Source organism: Lepisosteus oculatus, chromosome 8 (genome assembly GCF_040954835.1).
Source record: "Lepisosteus oculatus isolate fLepOcu1 chromosome 8, fLepOcu1.hap2, whole genome shotgun sequence".
NCBI lineage: Eukaryota > Metazoa > Chordata > Actinopteri > Semionotiformes > Lepisosteidae > Lepisosteus > Lepisosteus oculatus.
In genome coordinates, this window is record NC_090703.1 from 11858708 (window position 1) to 11886375 (window position 27668).

The 27668-nt window shown below is 37.7% G+C and overlaps 1 protein-coding gene across 17 annotated transcripts in view; it reads right to left on the reverse strand.

Moving 5' to 3' along the window:
• The window catches only part of evla (Enah/Vasp-like a), a 78201-nt gene that overhangs the window by 37054 nt on the left and 13479 nt on the right, over positions 1-27668 (reverse strand). For 2 of the 17 annotated variants that reach the window (XM_015350522.2, XM_015350514.2), the window contains exons 1-2: positions 26048-26544; positions 25807-25839 (exon numbers count right to left, since the gene is read on the reverse strand). The exons of 2 other annotated variants lie outside the window; for them this stretch is intronic. In XM_015350522.2, the coding sequence (XP_015206008.1) occupies positions 25807-25839; positions 26048-26070 (56 nt within the window). In that variant the 5' untranslated portion in view covers positions 26071-26544. Of the gene's footprint in view, positions 1-20878; positions 20902-25806; positions 25840-26047; positions 26552-27668 lie in introns of those variants that run through there. 13 more of the 17 variants (XM_015350508.2, XM_015350507.2, XM_069193222.1 and 10 more) reach the window with 13 other exon arrangements.

Genomic DNA, 27668 nt, shown 5'->3' on the forward strand with positions numbered 1-27668 from the left:
GCCTGTTTATTATATATTGTCTGTGACAAGTCTTGAAACTGCTATAGGGGACTTTCCGTGAAATACTGCAAGAATGTTTTATTAGATTTTTGCTGAATGTTATTTTTCTTTTTTTGTGTAAATAATTTTCAACACAAAGCACATTTTGGTAAACACCTTTATGCACAATCTTTTTGGCGGTGTTGTTCATGATTCCTGTGACCACTCCTAGATCTACTTTCATGTGATTGTGCCATATTTTCCTTCTCATTCATTTAGAAGCCAGCAGCTACAGTATATCACCCTGCAACTCACAATTAGCAACCCTCAGAAGCTAAGCAGGTATGAGCCTGGCCAGTACCTGGATGAGACATCTCTTGGCCAAGATAAAGTTGTTGGATGAGGTATTATAGGGGCCAGTGGGGGGCATTCCCCGATTGCTTCGTTATAGTGACAGGACACTATACTATAAAAAGGCATCGTCCTTTGGATGAGGTGTAAAACTGAGGTCCTGACTCTCTGTGGTCATTAAAAGTCCCAGGGTGTCTCGAAATGAGCAGGGCTGGTATCCCAGCATACTGGCCAAATTTCCCATTGGCCTTCACCAATCACGGCCTGCTAATATTCCCCTTCTACGAACTGGTTTCATCAATCTGTTCTCCTCCCCACTGATAGCTGGTGTGTGGGGAGCGTACTGATGCACTATGGCTGCCGTTGCATCATCCAGGTGGGTGAAGCACATTGCTGGTGGTGGAGGGGATGCCACATTATCTGTAAAGCGCTTTGAGTGGAGTGTGCTATATAAGTCTAAGGATTATTATTAATAAAACTGATTATGAAATATGTGCTACTTACTCTTCCCGCAGCCTCGTAATGTAGCGTGGAACTGGGTTACAGTATATGTCTGCTTTAGTTTTCTTGTATGTCAGAGAAAAAAGTGAATTTCCAGTACCACCACTTCATTTTTTTAAAAGAAATATTTCAGTATGTCATTACATTTGCTGTTCTGCAGAGTTCAGATTGCAACCTCTGGTTCTCACCTGTACACTCATTTCATCTCCATATTTGCGCATCTAAACAAAATTTTGAATACACAGACAAGGTTCAATAGGTAAAGGTTCTCCATCCCCACCCCACCCCCAGCTCCCAAAACTGAAAATTAGTCAAGCTTGTGGAAAGCAAAAAAGGTTGTGCTTCCTCTTCCCCAATGACGCACTATTTTTATTTAAAACAGTGATGAGGACTGGAGTCTAAGACCCTTCCTGTGTCTCGACTCATTATGCCATGTACATACAGTATCATCACAAGCTATTTTTACACAGCTGCAGACGAAGTAGAAAGCAAAAGTTATTTCTTGGAGTACAAAAACACATAATGGTTTGAGATAATGGAAAAGATAAAACAAATTGCATGACAGACATTTTTCTTTTTTTTTATGTGTAGCATTGTCATAGCTATAGAGATTATTTTCCCAATGAAATATAGCTCATTAAACAGAATAAAAAATAAATTATATGCAGTAGTTGCAATATTCTGAAAATATTTCAGTATAACTGTAAAGCACAGTTAAAACAGTTAAAACTCCTAAAGTTAATTCTAGAAATATGGTACTTCTGTGTATTTTTCATTCTTCAAGAAAGATCTTCACAGTGCAGACCTGGAGCACTAGTGATCTTAAACCTAAAGTTTGATCAATATAATTTTTGACATATATACTGTTATCCTTTTAATTAAGTATTGTGGAGTTCTAACAGAAGTTTGGGAGGAATGAAGATTAAGTTGAGTTGATGCAACCCACAACTAATCCTGATGTAATTTCTCAGACTCCCATATATACCACTTGTCACCTCCTCTTCTTCACTTGTTGTGCATCCCACCTCCCATCTCCACCTTCGTAGCCACTACTGGGTCACCTTTCACCGAGCAAGGGGTCTTAGCCTCCCCTTAATGTCCTATAGCAAGGAGATTGACCCTCTAAAAACTCAATAAATGATTCTACTTTCACACACTCCTACCCTCATGCCTCGTGCATTTGATTTAAAACAAAAGCTTTTCAACCATGTACAGACAAATCGCTGACTCATAGACAGCAAAGGGGATCTGAATTTACTGAAATAAAAGCTCGCAATACAGGCTGGCTTCCTGGAAAGATCAATAGTCATGCCCAAGGGTGGAGCAGGATTCTAGATGTTTATTTCAAACCCTTTAGTCAAGTTCAGTTTTGTTGAAGAACGCAGGGCTTTGCTCTTCATCTCCAATTTGAAATGAAACAGATCCAGTCAGCCTAGATTACATGCTAGACTGGGTCCATTAAAAAACAAGAGCAATCTAGAAATTAGTGTTATTAATTATACAGTTTTAAACACCTTGAAATGTCTTAAATATATAAAAAATCATCTGCTGGATCGTGCTCTGTGTCTGTTGCACATTTGGTGCACATTATAGTAACCCATTCTACATCCTGTGTTTTTTGAGAGACCCATTTCATTTTAGAATAGAACAGTAAAATGGTTAATTAAAAAAATACATTAAATGCGTAAATAAATGGAAAAATGAATTAATTGTTCTGCCTAAGGATAAGATTTACCAATGTGCATCACATTTACTTATGTAACAAAGACCATTGCAATATGTGGCTTGAAATATAGATTTAACACTTCTTATTTTTTATATTATTGGTGAATCTGACCAGAATTTTGTGGACATAGCTGCTTTCTGTGGGCCAGTTCCATAACAGACTCTTGTCAACAAGATGCTGGAGTAAAATCCTATTTTTGCTCAAGAATTTTCATCTGTTTGCTTTAGCCAGCAAGCCAAGTGCTTGCTGTGCAACACATCAATATGCATAAAATACACATACAGTATATAAACCAGTGTTAAAAGCTTATTCTTCAAACAGTACATCTTGTATAAACTTCTATGATAAAGTGACTACTCAATGTTCAATTTTGTAAAATGACAATAGGGTAAAAACCTTACCGACTTTCACTAATTCAGCAAATTTCAATCATTTCTGTTTTACATGATTCCTGTTTTTGGGTTCACCTGCTTAGCAATGTGAACATTTACATAAACATGTATTATAATGAGAAGCTTTAAACAAACCATCAAGTAGACTACTTCATCAGATTTAAACATAATTATATAATAATTATAATAATAATTCCCAAGTGAGAATTGGGTGATGGGTAGTAATAAGCAGAGCTCACTGGCATCAGTAATACACACAAGCAGATACTCTAGTGTCCTTTAATAAAAATAGATAAAAGTAGAGATCAATCCTACCCTGAGCATTAGAAAAAGAGTGAGCACTCTGAGCTTATACTCAAAAAAGACTCTTTTATTTCTGTTTTTTAATTTTATCTGTTCCTTTGCAGGGTGCACACTAACCTGTAAACTCTCCAGTTGAACCTGAATTTCTAAAGATGGCAATGCAGGTCTGACAGACTTAGTGTGCTAATTAGACCGCTAGTGATCTTGAATTTTTTCAGGCATAAAGCAAGCATTTATGTTGCCAGAAGGCTACCTGTCAATGCTTCTAAAGATCACAGAGCACACAGCCTGGCAAACTGTGCCTCCTAGTATTGTACTGTCTATGTCTTTCATGTATAATTCAGCAACCCTGATACCAATGTTAATGCAAACTGTTCATCCTTTGAACACAAACATGGTCAAACAGGAACGTTCCTTAAGTAAGTTTGATAAAGCTCAATTTGGTGTTCTAATCTGGTTCATGCCAGGGTCAGTTTTGGGTCTGTTTCCACCAGCGTGTGTGAACCCATATATTTCTAATGCCAAAATGAATCTGGTAAGCCCTATCAGAGGGGCTATCGGGAAAAAAAGGTTGTTACTATTTTGTTAAGGATGATAAAGGGCAGGCTAAATATGGCATTTGCTCAGTTGAAAACAGAAAAAATAACTGTTTTCTCTAACGAGAGTTGGCGGAACCATACCATCAAATGGATTAAAGAAAATTAGCAAAAAGAATCATACCACTTTAATCATAACAACACTTTGCCTGGAACAAAACTGAATGTTAATATCAGTTGAAACCTAGTACTAACTTTGCTGAAATACAAAAGCCAAGAATTTCCATAACTGTTAAGGGAAAATGGAGAGGCACTCATGCTTGACCTTACTACACAACATCTCAAATCACATTTTGTGTCCACCTGTTATGAATATTTAATTAACTGGGCAGAGGTATAATGAGGACAATTTTTCACTGCTGATATGGAACCTAACCCCTTCCGCTGTCCTTGCAAAACATTACAGAGACCGACTCAGGGCCACGCAGTTGGTCTTTTGTTTCGAGCCTGATTGTATTGAACTGCAGGTTCACTGGAACATACTGGAACTGTTTGCCTTTCTCTGTGCTTTAATAGAGGGTACAATGAATGCCATACTCTAAGCCAACCTGAATTAATGTACTTGTGTTCAGGGGGATACAAATGCAAACTACGTGATTGTGCATTTGAAACCTAGAACATCAGGCATTTCTTTATGGGGAGGGTCAGGGAAATATGGAACAAACTATCTAGCCAAATTGTAGAAGCCAGTACCCTTGTTTCTTTCAAGAAATGAATGAATGAGATCCTTGGAACAATTACTAACTACCAAAAAGATCAGATGGGCAGAATGACTTCCTCTCGTTCGTAGCCTTTTTATGTTCTAACCAGTCAAGGTTTTATTTGTACATCTTTATTGGAGATGTTTTGGAGTGTACTGGACAGCCAGTGTGTTTTTTTTTGTTTAATATGTGGCTTTAACTCATCATATACAGTATACTTAGATTTCGCATTGGTTTCTGAATACATTAATTTTTTAAAAACATGAAAACCAAGGATGTCTTCCTAAATATTTATCCCTCAGGTACCATGTGTAATGCATGTAAATGACATCAAAGGGAAATAATTAAGTATTCACCCACATAACTGCTATCGCTGTGAGTAATTGAAACTTAAAAAATGACTCTAAATGAGTTGCCAATACAAATCAATGTGTTCCAAAGCACCAAATAATCATTATAGTCTCAGCTGTATTATTGCTAATATTTTCTGAAAAGGGTAATGTGCTTTGATAAATCAGCATGTCATCCATCTGTACACTGCATTAATAAAGTAATGGCAAGGATGCAGAAACATATTGGGCAGGTTGGAATAAAAAACACGATCCTATTTGCCCTGATGAAGACCTAGAAACATAGATGTTAGTGCAAATATTATTTTGATGGATATTGTTTTACACAAGTGTAGCTGTTTATTTCACATATTTATACCCACTCTTGTAATGTGAGAACAGTTGCCAACATTCATCTGTGATCTCCAGCACTGTAAACAATATTACTCAGTTGATAAAAAATGCATTCCAGAAAAACTGCTCCCTGTTTGCCAATAAACAGATTCATTTACTTTTTAAAATGCCTGGTATTTAATTGGTATCATATATTGTAGATTGCTCGTTTTACTCCTGCCTCTGCTCTGTCGGTACAATGCCCTGTCTGCCTTTAGCTCTGGAGTCAGAACAAAAGGTGACACCTTTCTGCGGCACAATCACTCTTCCTTGACAGGAACAAAGACACAACCAGAAGTAGGTCACAGGGATTCCCTACATGTGCACCTGTCAGTGATTATGGACTGTGCAACCTAAATGCTCTGCAGAAATGAGGTTTTTGGATTTATGGAGTACTTCCCTTATTCCTGAATGACTACCTACCTACTCGTATTAACCACACAAACCCAATAGTATAGGCACACAACATGAATGAATAGATTAGCAAACTAAGTGTTTTCAAATATTTTCATTCTATAAAAACTTTTGTTACTTCTAGGTTACTGGTAGATACAGTACCGGGTCAGCTAAACATAGACAGTCTGTTATAGATGGCCATTTTGCAGTCATGGAGAACAACCCTTGATTCATGTCAATACTGGAAAGACAACTGACCCCAAATGAGTGCTGACATTGCCTCTGAACCACTTCCTGGGCACCTGCGTTACAAATAAATACACACTCTAGTGCCAGTACTTAGATAAGATGAAAAGAAATGCCTTCCCAAGTCTCCCAGTTGATCTGCAAGGCCTGGAGAAGAGACAGTATTAGGAAGCAGGGGCTTTAGCTGAGCTGGCAGTGATACCGAATTCCCGTCAGAGCGACAGACTTAATTAAACATCAATCATTATGTCTTTCCATGCTGACATCCCTGGGGTGAGCTCATACTTGTTTTAATACATTTCCTTTCCACGTCATAAAAACATAAGTGAGCTGAAATCTGCAGAGTTTACTGTAACACTATCCCTGCCTACCTTTTACCTTTCATTTTTTTATAACTTAAACATCTGCAATTTGGCCACAGAACATATTGTGACTTGTTACAAATAATAAAACAAAACATTACATCTCAATACACAATTAAATGGGGAACAACAAAAGCAATACTGTTCAATGTCTTACTACACGTCTTACGTCCTGAAATTAGACCTGAAGCAATCAAAATACGTATAGAATTCCCTTAACCATTTAAAACAATAATTGAAAAATATATTTGCTTATATTAAATCACAATTCTAAAACAGACTAAAAGGGCACTGTGTTACTATGTCCATGATATGCACTTACTGTATTTCAACCTTTGAAATCCTGATCAGACACTTTATTTCAAATCATTTCTGTTTTTTTTGCAAATGCTTTCAAAACTGAGACCCTATTTCATAATAATAATAAAACAATTTTCTACATCAAATTAAGTCAATTGTTGATTTTCAGTTAATTGTACTTGTTATATTGATAAAAAAGAAACAATGTTCTTACTTGTGAAACTGCTGCCAACAAGCCTGATGAAAGTATCATACACTGATGAACAGCTTTGATTTCCTTATTCTTTCTGATCCTGCTCTAGGGAAATCAAAGGATGGAGTCTGACTCATGTTGGCCTGCTGTTACTGCAGCTCCTGTATTTTTTTTTTTCCCTCCTATGCTGAAAGTGTGCAAGATAGGACTCCTGTGGAGCTGAATCAGCTGGCTTGACTAAAGACTACCAGGATGGCCACAAATGGTCTGGGACAGACTTGTTCCAGACTGGTTCATCTTCAAAATCCCTCTCTGAGCAGGAGCTTTCAGAGGTCCACCAGTCATACTATTTGAGTCATTGACGTATAGAAGTGTTTGGAGACCTACATGCTCACTGGCGACATGGAGTTACATTAAATCAGAGAATGGTGAAATATGGCAGCTTCATCTGCCTCCTGAACCATTTGTATTTGGTTCTGCTGCAGAACATTAAGCTGCAATTAAAAAAAGCCTTCAAGCTGGTAAAGGTTAATTCAGTACACCACAACTACCCCCAAGTAAAATGACACGGGGGCACTGCCATGACCAAAAAATGGCAGGTTCCTAAAAAATGCAGTATATTACAAGCTTGATTTGTGAATCATATTATCAAGTGATTTTTAAAAAATAATATATTAATATGAAATAATTAAACTTTTATCACTGTAGTGAAAAAAGCAAAATCTGTATAATAAAATGTTGTTAAAACTGTGTATTTCAAAAATCACAGAGACCCTCACTTTGTGATATCAGGTATCTTCTCTTACTTCTGAAATGATAATGAAATATTAAACCCAAGGACATTAAAACATAAAGCAAAGGGACGGTTACAAAGAAGAGGAAGCCATTTGGGCCATCTGGCGTATTTGGTAGGAAGTAACTAATTCATCTGGAGATCTTATCCAACCATTTCTTGAAAGCAGCCAGGGTATTTGTTCAACAACATAGCTCTTAAGCTTGTTCCAGACCTCCACAACTTTTGGGTAAAGAAGGGACCCACTTTTTATCTTCAAAAAGACGGAGGAACACTTGAGGCAATCTCCACCACTGTAGGCTCATACAAATTCATCAGCCGTTCTTTATATAAATTCTTGGAAAACTAGCTATCCACTGCCATAACATTCCATAGCAAACCAGCTACAGTACTTACAGATCTCCAGTATATCCAGTAATTCAGTGTATTAAGAAATATGTTAGTGATGTGCTGCATTAAGAACTGGTCAATTCCAAAATTTAAAAAGATATGCCCAGCTCAGTGGTGCTCTGGGTTTAATTCTGGGCCTGGGGTGTCTGATGATGACCTGCCTGATGTTTGTATGTTTTCCATGTGTTTGTGTTGGTTTCCTTCGGGTGCTCCAGTTTCTTCCCACAGTCTGAAGACATGCTGGTAAGTCAATTGACTTCCGGGAAAATTGGCTCTGGTGTGAGTGTGGGCTCGTCTGTGTTTGTGTCCTGTCCATGGTAACCTGCCTTGTGCCCCTTGTATAATGGAATAGGCTCTGGCTTCCCCTGCGACCCTGATCTGACATTAGCGGTCAGAAAATGGATGGGTTAGGGTTAGTGATCAGTAATGGGAAGAGGGTCTAAAGACAACCAGAGGTTTTTGTTCTCTGCTGCTGGCCAGCACCACGCTTGTGAATCATTGCAGTAAACACTGTAGCAGTTTCTCCACTCATCATCTGCTTTACAATGGGGCCCATCTGATCAGGCCAACAGTTCAACTGTTTAACAGGCTACAACAACAACAAACACCTAACTGCAAAAACTGCCTTCAGCCGATGGTTGCCTTGTGTTGTTTCGCCAGGAGTATTTTTTCCCTAATAAGAGTTTGCATTCATGACTTCCTTCACTGTGAGATAAACTATGGAAAACAACTTTGGCATGAACCTCAGAAAACTAAAGACCTGTGGTCAAAAGTGCATTGCAATAAATGTAACTTTTGTTTTGTTAAGTATCACTGGGAAGCTGGCCAACACAACATGACACTGAAGACTCTGCTGCAAAGTTAACAGCTACACTATTTGCTTTGGTCAACCTCCTCTGACTGTTGCTATCTCTTTCTGTAGGACAACAGAAAAATAGTGGTGAAAGCAAAACGTCTGAAGATCACACAGTTCTGTGGCTGACAGTTCAGTTCAGCAATGCGGTGAAGGGATGGTACAGATATTCTGAATGACAGTGTAGTAGGAAACGGAAAATAAGAAGTCATTTTCTTTCCAAAAATTATTTTGGTATAACATAGTAAAACAGTAAAGCATATAAAAACAATAACATTGTGATATAAAGATGATGAACTATACAGAGTATTGTAAATAATGTAAACACTCTATTTATTTATGGAAATTCACAATGGTAAACCTTCAGAAATGTCAATTTTCTAACAAAACTGTGAATAACGGAAAGTATTAAAATTAATGGTACCTGCTTCTGACGTTCATCACAAAACAAGATTGTACTGCTAAAGACTGCCCTGAAGTATATATAATCTGCTGTATATATTCTAAAACAATAGATTTGTACTAAAATATATTAACAAAAATGTGAACAGTGGATATAATTCTTCAGTGGATATAATTCAGTCTTTCTTAAAGAATAAAATCATTGAAAAGATGTAATTACAAACTTTTTCTGAAAAGGGGTATCTTTTTTGTAAGTTAAGATGCTAGCTTACAAACTTTTACCTGCATGTTGCCTTTGTTTTTCATTATAACAATATACTGGATTTTCAAGTTATTTTACATAAGATATGGGGTATGTAAATATTTCAGTATTCAAGTGACAACAGCTCTTTGGGCCAAAGCTTATCCTAGTTTCCATGCTGTTAAGCAGAGATCTCAAGTGACTGTCCCCTGAACCTCCAGACACTAGTCCATTGCAGGGATTATCCCCCAGCACTGCTAGTACCAAATTAAACAGCTAGATGGACTAGAGAAACTTAAAATACTCAAAAAATATTAAAGTACAATGGTAATGTCTGCAACAAGGTCATGATCCCAGACTTACCCACTATTCAATGCTACACTTCTATGCTAAGCTAAGGTGTGATGAGCAAAAAAATAGCCCATGTCGTCTCTCTACCTTCTGACACAGTAATGACAAGACTGAGAACTGACAGGTTTCTGAGATACAGTAACAAATTGCATGAACCTTAAGTTGCATTTGCTGTTAGTTTTTCCTTTAAATGGAATTTCTTGAGTGTACAAAACAGCTAAATATATTGAAGTCAGTACCTTGTTTAAGGGAAATTTTATTATTTAAGATTTACTATTCCTTTCTGTTACTAATTTTCTGTGTGTGTCAGATATTGGGATATCTTTGTAACTGAGAATTTATTGGTTCTGTAAAAGCTTGGGCCCAGGTACTTTTATTGTAAACATTTGTAAATATCTGTGATTTTGCAAACAAACCATGGTCAGATAATGTAACATTTGATAAGGAATCTGAATTATTTTACAGCAAAGTGGAGATTTATTACTCACTGATTGAAATTGGATTTGTGCAACCTAAGAATATGGCAAAAGTCACAAACACATCAAGACAGTTTTTTTTTAGCTGCAGTTGACTTTGAATCTAGCACTGTTCATGACTGAACGTATTAATCTTTTACAAGTGCTTGTTTCTCCAGCACTCTATCTTTCTTGGTGATCTTTGCTACTTATTTACAGTTGGAAAAGAGAACTGCTGAGAGTCATAACTACAGCCAAAGAAAATAGGAAACTTTGTTCCCTAAAGCCTCACAAACAATGAGCTTTCCAAAAAAACATCTGAGTCAGCCATTTTTCAGGAGGTTACGTATAAAACACCATTGTACCCTTTTTAGGTTCTTCAGTGCAATGAGAAGCCAAATGAAGATGAAAGCAGGAAACCTCTGAAATGTTCTGGCTCAACGACACCTCAGTAATGTCCACAACAGCAGCACAAACCACAGTCGAAACAGGAATTTGTGAAGGCAGGTCTGCCATTGGAAGACAAATACAGCAGCAACACATGGCAACAGACACAAAAACAAACTCAACTCTTCACATTGTGTTGATATCTAGGAAAAACATTTGGAGGAACCATAAATTTAAAGTCCAGGAAGAAGCACAGGGAATCAAAAAAGAAGGATTATCCTCTACCAGACACTGAGAACTGAAGCTACACAGCGAACCCAACTACACAGACTCCCGCAACAGTCCAGGAGACTCCAGGCTGCAGATAGCAGCTGTACATTAACAAGGTCCCACATTACAAAAGGCATAGACACCTGCACCACAGCAGATGAGGAGGCACACAGGCAGGCAGGCCTGAGCCTTGATAGGGACAAGTGGCAGAACGGTACTGAAAAAGTTTGAATAAAAAAACAGCAGTATAGTGGCAGCCATGCTGCTGCCTTCCAAGGAGAGACAAACTCAGATGCTCCAAAGTAAATCAAAAACCATGCAAAAAATACAAAAATGAATTAAATTACAAGGACTTAGTTCTTTGAGACGTGGCAGCAAGATTCATAACTGTGTCCTTTCTCTGGAAAAGGAAAAGATTATTGTTATAACCCTCATGCATAAGATGAAAGTGAGTGCGTTCATCTTTACACTTGGAGCCTGAGTGCAAGAGTCAAATGAGCCAGCCATGGGGAATATCTCCTTTTAGTCTCACTTAACATGTCTCTGCCCTTTCCAAAGATGCAGTCCATGAATTTTACCAGCTGGAAAAACAGTCTGAATTGCTGCAGAGCAGAATTTACAGTTCATGACTTTAAGAGATTGTGTGCAGTATTAGAAATACTACTAAACTTCTTTGCATGTTCTTTACAATTCTAATTTCTAACTATTCAGGGAACTTGGATTATAGCATTCTGAATACCAACTGATATTAAAATGTGAAAACCTTTAGTTCTGAGTCCAACACTTGTAAAATTGTTAGGCTTGCAAGTAACAATTTGCTTCGTTCAGACACTACGGCTAAGAGAGAACTTAACTTGCTAAAGTTAATTAATATTTGCTTTAGATATAAATAGTTCTCAAGCCACCTAAGCCAAAGGCAATGGAAATGCAGTTCAAGATCATGATTTGACATTTTTCAACATTTTTCTGTTGAGACATGAATACTCTCAACAACAAAATGAGCAGTCAATAATAACCCTCTGGCTTCCTATTATCTGAAGAGGCTAATCAAATTAGAGCCAGGCTGTATAAGAGCCTGGTAATTTCAGTCTAGACTGTCTATCACAGAAGCTTCACCTGTTAAGAGATGTGGACACAATGGCTGAAATGAACAAGATGTGAGAGGGACAACTGGAGAAATTTAAATCCCAGCTGAGGAATGCTGGACTACTGAAATAGCAGCCAAAACACCAAAAGCTGATATTGCAAAACCTGATGCTAGATATGAATAATATGGCACCATTTCTGCTGAATTAAAATACATTTGGACAACAGAAAATACTGCTGGCAACACAGCAGAACACTATATGGAGCAATATTTCCTATGTAAAAAGTGTCCAAGCAAGCTAACAATGAGACTAAGAATAGTTACAAATGAGAAGAAGGCATCTGGCAGGCTAGCAGCTAAATTGATCCGAAGATCCAATCCAGCCATTTCTTGAAAATATCAAAATAATGGGGAACTTCCTCCTTACCAGAAGCACAGTGTCGGTCTTATAAACAGGAGGATAGGGTTTCAAAATCCTAGCCAAGGCAGGAAATACAGAAGTCCTCACAACCTATTTATACCACTGGTAAAACTTTTGATGAGTTAAACATTGTATCTTAAGGAACAAAGATTAAAACTGTCCAGTGAGCAGAACTGAAGACATAAAACTACCGAGCAGAGGCTGTTTTAATAATCTGGGAGCTTTGTAGAAAACTAGTGCTTCTAAGTGGATATCCAACATGGCATCAGGCTGCTCCTGTGCCTTGCACTGCAAACTGCTCCTGTGTCTTATGCTCATAGACCTGGAAGTGACTGCACTTCTGAAGAATGTAAGTCTCACTTCAGTGAATAAGCGACGCTAGGTAATGCCAATCTGTTGGCATGACAACTGGAGTGGAATATCCACTTGGCCTAGGAAAAAATGCTGAAAAAAAGTGAATAAGCATTTGTGATGCAATGAGTAGCAGAGGTTTAAAAGGTCTGTCTTTCTACTTTACATTTGTATTAAAAGGCATATTTGAATTACAAATGCTAAATTAAAAATATTGCATGTGTATGTGTGTGAAGAAAAAGTAAGACTAGAACAACTAAGACCCTCTCTACCATCATAAGAAAACTCAATAACCCACCACTGTGTGACACATTTTCAGAATGGGAGAAGGACATTTTTTGAAAAGTGGCCCTAGTAATTCTAAACTTGGTAAATAAAAACACCATGTCTTTCCTCCATACAAAGCATTTCCATCTCTATACAATTCACATCACCCTCTCAAGAGACCAATGTTCCCACAATAAAAAGTGTGATGATGCATTTAAAGCTTTTAGAAAAAATGTGTCTGTCTGTTACAAACTTTGATGGAATACCTCATAGCTTTTGCATGAAGACTAAGGATGTGTGCTCCACACATTGCAAAACTCATGATGATGTTTTATGATAATGTATACAGCAAAAAATTAAGTATACAGAACAAATATAAATGAATGTTTTCTAAAAATTTTATTTAGATAGTGTGTTGACGTAGAAATGTAGAGCTTGAGAAACAGCGCAAACCATTTAAAGATCTGTTGTCTCAATTAGTCTTATAAAATTCAAATAAGAATTTTGCACATAACAGATAGAGAGAATACCATCAAATAGCCTAGGTTTATGTGTAGCTCAGGGTTTGTAAATTAAATAATTGTACTTACAGTAATGGGCCATTCACAACAGGCAGCTTCTCAATCACCTTCTATTGTATATCTGTTCACACATTGCTATTTGGCTAGAACATTGAAAAATATCTTGGCACACAGTGCTACTGTGCTACAGGATAGCCAAAAGAAATACAACACAGGCCGACTCTTCTGTCCAAAGTCAAAGGTAATGCATGAGACTGTTTCACAGAAAACACAACCCAGTTTCAACTCATTTATTCGGCAGTGGCTTGTTACATGATGAAATAAGATTTACTATATATTTTATTAAGAAGCAGAGAGCAATTTGGCAGAACTTGAGACTATATGATATTCTACATGATATTATATCAGTGTTGCAAATGACCAAGTCGCTTACATACAGTAATCATAGTAAATTTGCATTGTTTTCATTAAGTTACACAAATTCACCAAAAGTAAATCTTCATAAATACAACATATTCTCATCATTACAGCTAGGCCAAACACAGGGAGCACGATGGGAGATTCCAGGAACTGTAAAGTACACTCTAGTAGTTAAAAAGAGGACTTGCGATTTTACATTTATGGTTCTGTAAACCAGACCACCCAGTTCTGCTCCAGAAGCAATACAATTCCACCTCTTTTTTTTATATGTTTAAATCATATAGCAGGTGTATATAGTTATAGTTGTTTATATGGTATACAGTAACTGAAAAAATTACAATATTTTCCTCACCTTCAAAACTGCTAAAACCATAGCCATGATGCATTAAAAATACTTGCACGTTACAGCCAGAAAATGAGTGTTAAGATAATAATCATCTCTGTTTTAATGAAACAGGATATGATAAAAGACAACAAATATGTCTCTCTGCATTACACTAAAGAAGGCGACTGAAGCTAACTGTATCACAAAAATTGGAATTGTTTGATAGAGAAAAAAACAATTAGTTAGTTTATCAAATCACTTTAAATGTACAAGTTATCCATGCCTGGTCAGACATAGAAAACCGTTAACCAGTGTCAGAGTTGTCTTGAAGAAAACAAATATCATTAGAATATGATTAGTGTGCTTATAAAATATAAGTCAAAGAGCAGGACTTCAAACAATGTGCAACATGAAATCAGCACAGGGGTTTCAGTCTTTAAGCGAGTAACTTGCATGTTAATTACCTATACAATTAACAGTTCCTGGATAAGAAAAAAACAATTTTATTCATGACTGACAGATGTTGCCTTAAGCAGAACAAAGGCAAACGTTCTTGCCACCATGACAAGCATAAAGCACTACTTATTACGTTATTTCCCGGAGAATACAAGGAATGACCTCAAGCTCATTAATGTATATACAGTATAACTAATACAGATCTTTGCCTCTAGGCACCTGGAACATATGATTTCTTATACAATGAAATCCCAGGGTGAGGCAATAGAGCTTCTTTTCCATTTCAAGGCTTATTTTTGTTCTATGTCAAGGACAAGATCCAAGACAATATCTAAGACCTCTAAAGATATAAGAGGAAAGGCATTTGTTCATATCAACACGAAGATGAAAAAAGCAAACACACTGCAAAATGTAGAGTTCAATAAGGAATTACTGATAGGATGTGATCTGTCACCTGAGTTCATTAATCAATCCTCATAGTGGTCACAGTGGAGACTGGAAAGTGGTACCATGAAAGAGATATAAAGATGTCTTCATTGGCTAGTTTATAGATTATAAAACTATATTATCAGACTAAATCATTTTTTTGTGATGGCTGAATTCCTTCATATTTTTAGCTAATCTGATTCAATTTTGTCTGTACATTCGGAGATTTGCCAAGGCGAAAGCATTGGGCTTCTCAGCTCTGTTGATTTGATTTATGAAATAAAAAAGCATCCTTAAAAAAACATGATTTAAAAAATGTTTGGTAAACAGAGCAGCTCTTACAATAACCACAGGTATTTCTAGAATGAAAAGTCCAATTAAAAACAGAAATTTCTAAATGTTGCAAAGAAGCCAAGATTTAAATCAACTACTGAAAGGATTGCAGGAAGATATGACAGTGGATTATACTGTGAGTCTTTTTTTCACCCCCAGACCCTCTGCACCCACTTTCAGCAAAGTAAATTACTTCATATTAAAGAGCACTCCATCTGACACAAGATGTCTCAGATGTGGGATTACAGAAGGCTTTGAAGGAGATCATTAACTTGTTCCGGTTTAAAACCCAAATTAACCAGGATTTAACTCCCCTGCAAGGCCATAATCTCCAAACAGTGAAAACAGAATTGCAAGACAAACATATCATAAGAAACTGATGGGAATTTTTAAACTGGTTTGCTGTCTATCCCTCCTCAGGCAGATGTTTCTTCTGGGGTGGATCAGGTAGTACAAACAAAGTGACAGGCAGTCAATGCTTCAAGTGCATCAAAAATGCACATCTGGAATATGCTACAACGGGAAAACTGATCTCTCTTCATAAACTAGAGAATCAACACTCCTTTGGGATTTTACTTAAAAATTTCACAACACATTATTACTAGAAAGACTGGTCTCCAGTTAGAAAGTTAACAAGTGCTGGAATGAACAGTTCATAAATATGATGGAAATTTAAATACATAAAAATGGTTTCTACAGGAATTTCTACCAAATACATAAATAGTAAAACACACTGTTCAGCTTTCTAACACAGTCACAAAAGCTTGAACCGAAAGAAGGCACCGAAAATGTAGTTCAGCACAGTTTAACATCTAAGAATCAAAAGGCAGAGATGAAAAAAGAGGGAGTGAAAAGGATTAATTTTGGGGCCAGTGTGTACAGCATTTGAAATTGCTGTGAAATGTTCATGTATTTCTTTCTTACAGAAACATGTATTTGCATACACACACATCTTCTCATGACAAATTTCCTGAGAGGAGGAACTGTTAACCTCAAATAACAATGAGGTTTCAGGAAATGAAAGTGAAAATCTTAAATCATTCCCTAGGCATTTCAAAATTTATATTTCTATATATAATTCTCTAGTTAACTCTTCACTTCCTACATAATAAGTACCGCCCCTGTACTTCTAATAGTTTGTAAACCTATTCAGTACCCGCTGGTCATAATGGTCTATTTTTGCCACTTATTTAAAGTTCTTAAAATTTTATAGGAAGTATACTTCCTCTGAGCACAAACAGTTCATGTGGGGACCATTTATTTGTGGTGCCATATTAACTGTGTATTCTGAAAAAATGGTTATCACAGACCTTGTTATTTCTGGAACAACAAAGCAAGCCATTGAAACTCAAGGCACTTCAGCAATGTTAGATCAACTGTATATACAGACAATCTTTCTTTTCAAATTAAAACAAGGGTATGCTTTGCCTTTTATCTACTGTACCTTACTACCAGAATGAGCCCAGATAAAGCACCATCTCTCCTCTGCTACCTCCTGCCTGAACTAGGCCAGGGATCCCCACAGAGATAGCCACAATAGGCTTAATAACAACTACCCCTGCCAGTTTTACACTAAAGACTGGGTCAAGCAAAATAATAGATTTGAATCTTAAGCTCCTGTGAATTTGAATGTCTGCTGTCACTGAATAACATGCCTAAAGTGATGGTGTGCATAAAATGGAAGTAATTTTTATAAATATAAACTGCTTTTGTTATAAGGTGCCAGCTGAGTTAGTAATCAGCAGGAATCCAGGAATCCAGTCAGTGAACACTTGTTCTATTATCACTCCCTAGTTATATGAAACGAAGACTATGCAGCAGGAAAAGGTTATTGTACACCATAGGACAGTGAGGTATGGTGCTGGTTATTGTAAGCTGTGTTCATGTCACATGCAATGCTTATGGATGACTGCAGCTTTGATAAGGGCATCTCTTCCCGAAACTGGCATAAATACCTGCCTTCAAGCTATGCAAATGTTGGTGTAGTCAACCTTATTTGCATGGTATTAGAATCCCCCCCCCTTCTCAGCTCTATTATTATTCTCATTATTAAACCATGGCCATAGCACACTACTGTCCCTCCCCCTTAAGGCCACTCCAGCACTTTCAAATTTGAGTTGATTTTGTGCACCTGCTCCCGGTTCCTGCCTCCCTACTTAAGCCAGCCGCTCACTCTCTGCATTGGTTTCCAGTACCAGCCGAGTCCAGGACCTGGAGCGCGTGGTCCCGTCCCCCTTTTTACCCCTGACACTTCGCTGGATCCTGCTCCGGTTTTTAACTTTGTCATGTCGGTCTACAACCCCTCGCCGGATTCCGCTCCGGCTTTTAACTTTATTTTGTTTGTCTTGGATGGACCACCCGGCTCTGGACATTTGCCTCGTCAAGGATTTCCCTATGGACACTCTTTGGACTGTTTGCCTTGGACTCAACCCCCAGAACACCAGTGCACCATGGACATGCCCCCGCTTTTCCTTCCAGCCCCCTTGCATACTTTTTTCCCCGTGTTTTCCTCAACCCGGATTGTGTTGTCTGCATAGGGTCCTGAAAGAACGCTTTCGTTACAACTACACTACACAAATAAACATGTACTGGGTACATTTTCATAAAAAGCATGTAATTTTAATCTAATCTGCCTGTGTAATTTTAGGAACCTAAATGACAGAATGTCAGCTATTTCCACCTATCAACAGGAAGCCATTGTAGAGAGTACAAATTGCAGAGAACAATGGTAGCCTCTAGGAAAGTGTTTGGCTTTACAATGAAGTCCACAACATGCAAGTTGTTGTGGCAACAAAGGCAATATGAGTTACTCTAAATGAATAATCATTAAAGAGACTGTTTTTCTCTAACTACTGAAAAGAAAAATCATGAACCAGTGCAGCAGAGCCAAATGAGCCCACAGAGCAAGAGGCCACACTGAAACCTGAAACTAGAATGGTCTTATCATGTCAGTGTACCCAACATGTATAAAGGCATTTGTCTGCAGATTTGTCACGACATTGGAAAACAGTAATAGTGCACAGTACCTGAAGATTATTTTTAGTGAGGCAGAAACAAGACATTGAAAAGAATTCAGGAGCAGCTGAAGTAATACACTGTAATCATTAGAAGGTATACAACAAAACCACTGTCTTTTGATTTCTGGTAAAAAAGAACAACTGTGAAATGGATAAAAGTACATTTGTTTTTGTAAAAGTCTATTTTCTCAGGATACATTAAAAATGGGCATGACCAAGCCCATCATTCAAAGTTTTACTTGCCCTTTGGGATCTAGATGCCTGTTTCTCAGCGATGGAAGGCTAGTCCCTAATGGGATATCGCTCACCCCAGCGCCCATTTAGTGCTCAGCTGTTATGTCTTTTCCACAATAGAAGAAAATTTACAAACAATAAATTTGGAGGACAATATTTCATGGATGTAGACGAGTGATCATGATAGGTCATTTCCTGTATCATAAGCAGTATTGCAATGCAGACTGTTTCTTTCATTCAGGCTCTTCTATTCTGTCTACTGAGTAACCCCCGCAGTCATCTACTAACAAAGCAGTTGCCATAACAAATGGTGATCTTTTCAATTGTCTGCATTGCATTGCTGGCTGACCTTTTTACGCAGCTTATAGCTGGCACTGTCTGCAACACAATACAGTCTCCACTGTTTTTTCTGAATTACAAAATAAACTATTTGAGTTTATCTTTTATATTTGTGAACATGCGAGAGATTTATTTAATCTGAGATGCTAAGACTCCTTACTGTGATAAAATAGGTACACCTGTTCCTCAATTTGCCAGATGTAGTTTGTGACATGAGATAAAGTTGATGGTAAAGCAATACTTCTAAGCTAATAAGGTGATAGGAAAATCAGGTACATTGTTTTATTGCATCATATTGTTGTTGTTTCATACAAATTTGTAATTAGTATTTCTTAATGTAGTGGACTCTGCGAGCCCAGTGCAACAATTAAAGATGATCAGAGGAAGGACAGATACAGCTCTCATCAGCACCTTTAAAAGCTCATAGTTGAGGATATCTTGACTGACTCATACAAATCTATCCTGGCAATGGTCAGTCTTGGTCAGAGTGAGTTAATAAAATATCATAATATCTGCACGACTGGGTCAAGCCTACAATCCAGACAGGTGCTTTGGCTGATAAAACAAGTGGGAGGTCAAACTGGACTACTGGAAACAGTAGCAAGAACATCTTTCTTGCACATTTACACACAATCACTATTCTGCAAAAAAATGTTATGCCATTTTCTCTGAGAAAATGTTACGGCATAAAAATACATGGCAAAATAACATCACGCTTGTGAACACACCGTAATCCTGTTACTATAGTGAAATAGACACTTCTCTTCAGAAAATTAGAATGCTAATAGAATTTGTTTGTGTACTTAAGTTAGATAATTAGGTAATAATAATGTATTAATAAAATAATGTTATACCCACAACTAAAGTAAACGTATAATAATAATATTAATAATAATAATAATAACAATAATAATAATAATAATAATAATAATAATAATAATAATAATAATAACAACAACAGTTTCCTTCACACTATTAACTTTAATCTCTACAGACAGTAAATGTCCTGTTCTGTACACCCTGTTTCACAAAGTAGTATAAAGGCTTGTGTGCAAGCTGACATATTGTGCACTGTATAGCATATTCCCACTTTTATCCTGTTATTTCTTTAATGTCAGATCACAGCCACAGGCACTCCGAGAGAGCTCCGTGCAGCTGAGCAGAATTCTAGAATTCTTTGCAAAAGCACTCCTGATGGAATGCTTTCCGCATTGCCATTCCCCTCGCTCTCCCTCCCTACCAAAATGACTCATGCAGACGAAACATCTCTCTCTGCACACCTCCAGCATCTCTCTCTCTCCTTCTCTGTGCTGATAACCTTGTTATTGACTGCACTGCCTGAGTCTGTGCCTAATTTGTAGGTTACTCATTTGTTATCCGCTTTAATATAAACACCGAGGTTCATCTTCCATCATCCTCACAAAGTAAATGTATGGTGGTTTAGGGAAACTATGCTATTTGGGTTGAAACCTGATAGGTTTTTTACTAGAGTGTAGTAAAGTATTGTGTAATGCATTCAGGCATAATACAAATGTAGTGCTGCAGTTTCTGGGGTTGTTGGTAGAAATAGCAAGGTAGTAACTCCAGAATAACACCTATAAGTAAGCATGCTATAATGTCCGAAAGATTGATCCCACAAATATTACACACACTTATATTTGGTACTATTTTACATTGATCTACCCTACTACCCTACTTTCAAATCTCTATCTCTCCATTTCAGTAATCAGCACCACAAATGCACAGAAAGAGAAAGAGCAGAGTTATTTACCTAGAGGTCTCATGGTATGTCTGTTGAGCTGTTCACAATCTGAAGAAATCAAAGAAATCTTGTGAAGAAACTTGATTTAACATACTAAAAAAGACACATTACTTTTCTTACATCTCTAAAGACATAAATATTTTCTTTCCTAATTTTATTATTCAGCCGGGTATCTCATCTCTAAATGTGTCATAGTCACGAGTGCAATGACCCCAAAGAAGAATCAGAGGTCTAACATTCACTAAGATACGATTTTTACATTATTTTATTACAACATTTCCAGAATACAGCAGCAGAGAGGTGCAGTTAAAAGGAACTGGAAACTGGAGATGCAGGAAAAGGAACATTGTCAATGGGACAGCCAAGTACCAAAGATATACACATCATGCCCTAACAGTAATATTTATTCAATGCCAGTGTTCAGTGTCTCTAAACTATGCAGCCAAATGCAATAGTCTTCTAACAGTCCTTCCATTGCAGCCAGAATTTGTAAACAGAACTGTACATTTGGAGAAGCAGGCAAGTCAGCCAAATTCACTAAAAAAGACCAGACAGTTATTTTGTTCATGTTGGAATTAAAGTGTATTTAAATGCATTTATTACCAATAACTAGCAAAACCTGAAAGGAATGCAAACCAATCAAAATTTAACTGAGCACCAAGATAATGTATCATTCCAGTTGAAAAGCTCTTGAAAATCATTTCCTGAGATATATTTAGTTTTTGAATTTACATCACCAAGCTCAAAGTGCCTTTGGTAAATTTCATGGATTACTTTTAAATTAAATCTCATTTCCCCCGCTTTCCTCCTATCACAATCTCACTCTCTTCCCTAGAATAGCAGCAGAAAACTCTTCTGGCTTTGACTCCAACAATTTCTTTTCACAATCTAAATAATAAGCAACAGTATGAAGATAAACACTTTCTTCCACATTCCCTAATAAATATATGCCAAAACACAGTGCCAGAAAAACTTATAAAAATACTTAAGAAATGCTTTTCTGTGATATTATGCTGTAATATACCCTACACTGCACAAAACACTGATTACCAAAATGGATTATAAATATTCTCTAATCACACTGTTTAGTGAAATCTGCTATCCATGACATTACAGTGATAGTGAAACTAGCCAATGTGATCCCAGTTGTGTTATATAGTTTTGTACATCTCTTCGGTTTAGGTTGTCTTTGCTACACAGCTTTGTTAGTTTATAAGAACAGCATAGTCCAAAGTCCAAAGATAGCATAATCCAAAGGTAGGTGAAGTGGTGTAGGTGACAACATGTACAGCTGCAAACTGAGAGACAGTAGGCATACTGCCATCTTCAAACCACTATAAATCAATCCAGTTTTAAAAGTAGAAGATTTTGCACAGCAGGAAATCTAGTAAGACATGAAAGGATTTATACTGTAAGGGTAAACACTTTAAAAATAGATTTTCATGTTTTGAATTTTTGGAAAAAAAAATAGATCGGACTACAAAGATGTCTGTGGAGCTGTGTGTTTTTTTAGCTACAGTAATCCTGCCTTTCTTTGAAACTCAATGTACTTGCTTTGCTAACCAGTGACGAGAAGTGATCCAGATACAGTACACAGTAAAGCTTGGAAATGTAAAACCTGTCACATTGCTGGACAGAAAATTAATTTTGAGGTAACATATCACAAAATAGTTTTAATTAACGTCACTTCTCTCTCTGTTACAGTCCTTTCACTAACAAAAGAACACCCAGTGCCCAGTCTTGTTCTTTAACCATGACAGTGCAAAATAGAGCTTTTCAGCATCTCTACATTACATGTCCACATCTACACTGAAGACACACTAACCTATTTCCAAAATTCCTATGAGGATTATGAACTAAGAATGGAAAAAAATATCTGTCTAAAAGGGACAAAAGACAAATCAGTCTTTTTTTTTTAATTAGCCTGGATGGCTGATGTCTGAGAAAAGAGCAACTCATTCTTAAACATCAAATGAAATCAATCTATGCCTATCTCAAAGCCAAATAAGAACTAGTTATTGTAATACACAACAAAGCAGGAGAATGCAATGCATCTAAAGCCATGCAGCAACCAGAGATCACCTTTTTCCTGCATTCTGTATAATCTTTTCCTCCTCCCAGTCCCAGATAACACAACTCTGTGAGAAAAAAGCTCTGGGGGAAGCTGGCAGCCATATCATCACTTGGCTGCTCAAGACAGGACACAGCGTCACACCAACAGGTACGAGTCCTCCTCTGTGTCTTCAAGATCAGGTAATTAAAAAGCATGTTGTGGAGATCCAACGGCAATGACATGCATGTTCTAGTCCGTTTCTTTTCGTCATCTTTATTGTGATATACACAAAACGCTTTTGCAAAACTTAGGGGTTTAGCTGGGTGGAGCCATGCAGTCATTTAGTTTATTTTTCCTCTTTCAGGCTCGATTGAGGTCCTTATCGCAAACATTTACTTCTGTGGAAGTCAGGTCAAGTGAGAACACAGACTAAATTTTGCCATCTGCATTAACAAGAACAAACAATTTTAGAAGAAAAACATAATTTTGTGGTCATCTCTTATTTCACAATGCAAATGGGGGATTAAATTGAATGTGGCAGGGCATTTTAGATGAAGTCAGGGCAACCAAATTTATCTGAGCAAGTGCATCACCCAGGTTTAATCAGGCTTGGAGAAAATGTTGAAATCTGTGCCATTGCTAGAGGCCGGTTTTGAACATTCGAGTCCCTCTGAGTTAAAGAGTTTTAAACAGTGCTGAAGGGTTTCTGTTCCATTGAACTTCTGACTACTGTTTCGGTGTGCCTCTTACAGTACATTTTGTTTCATCTTCTAATGCTAGAAGCCACTTAAATAGCAAAAACAAATGGAACTCTAAAAGCTGGAGTGATAATTCTCAGAAGGAAAGTAATCCACCATAGCCCTCTAAAGCAAATCTTGAAATTGGATTCACTGACGGCATTCTAGCTTCTCTATTAGCGAGTCTGTCACTGTGCTGTGTGCCTGAAGCAGACATCTGTTTCAAAGAGGAAATATTGGGCCTGATTCATTGCACATTAACACATGAGGTTTCTAACCCTTTCACTCCTGGAATTCCTGAATAAAGAAGGAACATTTTACTTGTATATACTTTCCCCTTTTCTCTCCCTCCAAAAAACATGTCCTTTTAAATATTCTATTAATAAAAAACAACCAGAAAAGCACAGCTGGGAAAAAAACAAGCTGCTCATTACACACTGTAGGCAAACTCACATTCTCGCATAATGAATGAGGATAAAAAATAAAAGGAAAACCTTCATAAGCCTATGAGTACTTGAAATACTTTTTTAAATGTAATGTAAATAATGTATTTTGATAATGCCAGGTACACTGAGATCAGGTGTCATCAGAACTGAAATATAATTAAAAAGCTATATATTCAAGTCAAGTTCAAGTCAAGTTTATTTAAGTATAAGTATATTTAAACAGCAAATACCTATAACGCCTTGGTACAGTACAAAGTAATCAGTTGAAAGCTCTAATTTTACCATCTTCCTTATAGGTGCAGTGCACAGAAGCCGCATGTTTCTTTCTACACACTTATTCTGTCTGAATTCCTTCGATTTTATTGCTATTTCTCTGTGGAATATGAACAGAGGAGCTGCAGAAAAAAAACCTGAAAAGATAATTTAATCTTCAGAGTGTCTTTCGAAGAAGAGACATGGTCCAGGTGTTAATAAGAGCCAGAGCACAGCCAGCAGAGGAGAAGGGTAGAGACACATGGCAACAGCCCTTCCCCCACTGCGATCCACAGCGCTGTACAGCAGGATTCCGCTTCATTGTGGATCTCATCCTAATCCTTAAAGGGACACACTTCCATTTATGAATGGGGTATTTCCATTGAAGCCCAATGTCAGGGTGGTAACAGTACAAAAGCAGGCTACTGCCCACCACACTCCCGCTCTCTCTTTCAGGTGCAGCCCTGCTGACCAACCTGCTCACACACAGCTTGGTGCAAGAAAAGGGCGAAGGAGAAGGAGGAGAGAGAGAGAGATTGGGGAAGACAGAGAGAGTAAAGGCTGCAGACAGCTGTCTCTAAGCTGATCTCTCCACAGGTTTAGAGACGCTTTCCAAGGTCAGGGACTAGAAGCCCTTGAGAGCTGGAGAAAAAGAAACATCCGAGACAGCCAATAATGTCATCTAAATCATCTATCAGTCACTCCCTTGCTGCTTCATGCGGTTGTTGGGGCGGGGGGAGAAGGGGGAGGGGTTGGGTCTGGGAGTAAAAAATCGCAGGCTGATATGAGTTTGAATGAAACGAGTGATGGCATGTTCTGCTGAGAGACATCACATCACTGATCTAAACCAGGAGTGCTTGCAACCCTCAGGTTTCCCCCTCATCCAGAATGCCACCCACGGCCAGGGTTTCTACTTTCTACATTTTAAATAAAACAATATATCTGGAATTCTGCTACAGGACTATCCCAGTTTAGATTAGGGATTACACAGGATGAGCCCGCAGCAATTTAAACACCATTACGTTAACCTAAACATCAGGATTCAAAAACATACAAAGCTCAAGCCTTCCCTCCTTTATTCATATCAATTCACAAAGCCACAGATTATTGTTAAGTAAAGTATTGTTTCCATTTTCATTGCATCTTACAAAATATGGTCCATTTAAAGCCTTTGATTATTTCTGGCCATGACCATGCTTAGAATATATGCATGTATGACATTTACTCAATTTAATTTATTTGTCACTATTTAAATAAGCAACAGAAGCCTATACAGTCATTTATCTTGACAGTTATTAACCTGCTGTCACAGCCAAGTGTACACAGCTAATCACACAATTCCTTTATGAGAAAAAAAAGCTACAGTGAGCAGAGTGCTCTGCAGATGTCTTTGCTGGCTGATATTTGAACTCTGCTAGCCTTTGATGAAAAGCCTGCAAAAATGCTCACCAAAAACATGCAAACTGGGCCGTCTGTCTGCAGCTGCAGAAAAAAAGGCAAAAGGAAAACATAATAATGCACGAACAGAAAAAGAATAAAAACAATAAAGCTCTACTCTACACACACCACTATCTATGCAGTTAGGTTTGTCTTTTACAGACATTGCAGCACTGCATTGCACATACAACACGGTAAAACACTGCAAGAAAAGAGATCATTTTTCCACATCGAGAAAAAGCAATATTCTTACCCAAATTCATCGAATGAATACATGGTCTGGCAGCTTCTTAAGAAAATAAAGCAATCCTTTGGAAATGAGCAAGCTAATAAAAACAACTGCAGAAGGCTCAGGTTCAGGCTATCAGTGAATGGAGAGGATGCATACTGCACGTTTCTCCCAAATCTCCAGCACGGTGGAATATGGTAATACCGGCCTGCAGTACTCCAGCTTGGCGGAGCAGGCTGTGTTCAGGCAGGCAAAGCAGCAGTGAGAGGAGAGGCAGCCCTGGGACCATGTGACCATGCCAGCCCAGTCCCATTAATGCACTGAATTGCTCATCCACTCAAAAGGATTGAAGAGCTTCAGCAAGGCACAGCACAGCCCCGTCAGCCAGCTCGTTGCTCTTTCAATCCCACTTCTACACACACAGCTCTGCTTGTTATTTTAATTCCACACATACAGCAGAGGCAGAAGACAAGGGGAGAACTGCAAATGAAGACTCTCTAATGTTGCACAGACACAATAATCTCCGCCATCCTGCAGATCAGACTGGCAAGAGCAAGGATGGCAGATCCATTGTTGCCTGATAACACTGGCCTTGTGCAGACGTCATGGTAACGCCCACCAAAGTGCCGCCAGCATATATGTAGCACTGTCAAAAGCAAACAGCTGTAATGTTAGTGGATTCATAACATGCTGTTATCTCTTCATTTCTTAACAGTTCCATTTTATAATAGTAATGGTATCACTTTTTATAATATTTTATTTATTCTTACTAATGATGTCTTCAGCTCTATTTTTAGAAATCACTTTGAATGACACCGATATCATTAAAAAAAATATATTTTAGGTATCTTAGCAAAAATATGAAACAGGTTCCCATATAGCCCACAAAGACATCTAGAGCACCGTTTTCCTTGCTCTAAAGATGACCGTCATGCTGGAAAGTTGTGAAACATGGACTTTTAAATATAACTCACATAGTGATTCTAACAGAGAGGTCTTAGAAAGGTATCTGAAAGACAGCTAGTGCCTGCAGTTTTTGCCTTGCTCTGTATGAATGCCAATTATGTAAGAGGCACCTTTAAGATTTAAATCTCCCTTCAACCTTTGTCCTAGCTAAAAGTAAGAGTTCCTGCAATAGTGAATCGATGGGCTTAGCTTCCTGTAGTTCACAAACTGCAAGAAAGGACACAGAAGTGCTGTATGGTATTTTAAGAGCTACTTAGATAACAGTGGACTTCTGTATTCTATGTAGTAAAAAATGCTTTCAGGGTCACCTTCTTATTCTCCCTAGCAAGGACAATAGCTTCACCCTACTGTAGTCAAGCACACAGGCAACAATATGCTAAATAAGGGCTACCAAACTTCATTAAAACATAATAAGAGAACTGCTTCATAACACATATGTTACCATGAAGCAACTAGTCATCAACACGTTATTTACAAGGCATTAGTATCAAGTGCATCCATTCCAAACAATAAATGCTTATAAGCAAACTGCAGACTAAAGGCACTATTACATAAATCAGGAGGGAAATGGAAACACCTTAACCATTTCTAATGATGTTAGAGTGGAGAGCAGTGGACTCAGATCTGCATACTGTAGGAACATGTGGAGAGAACTTCCATGCTGAAAAACTGGAGGAAA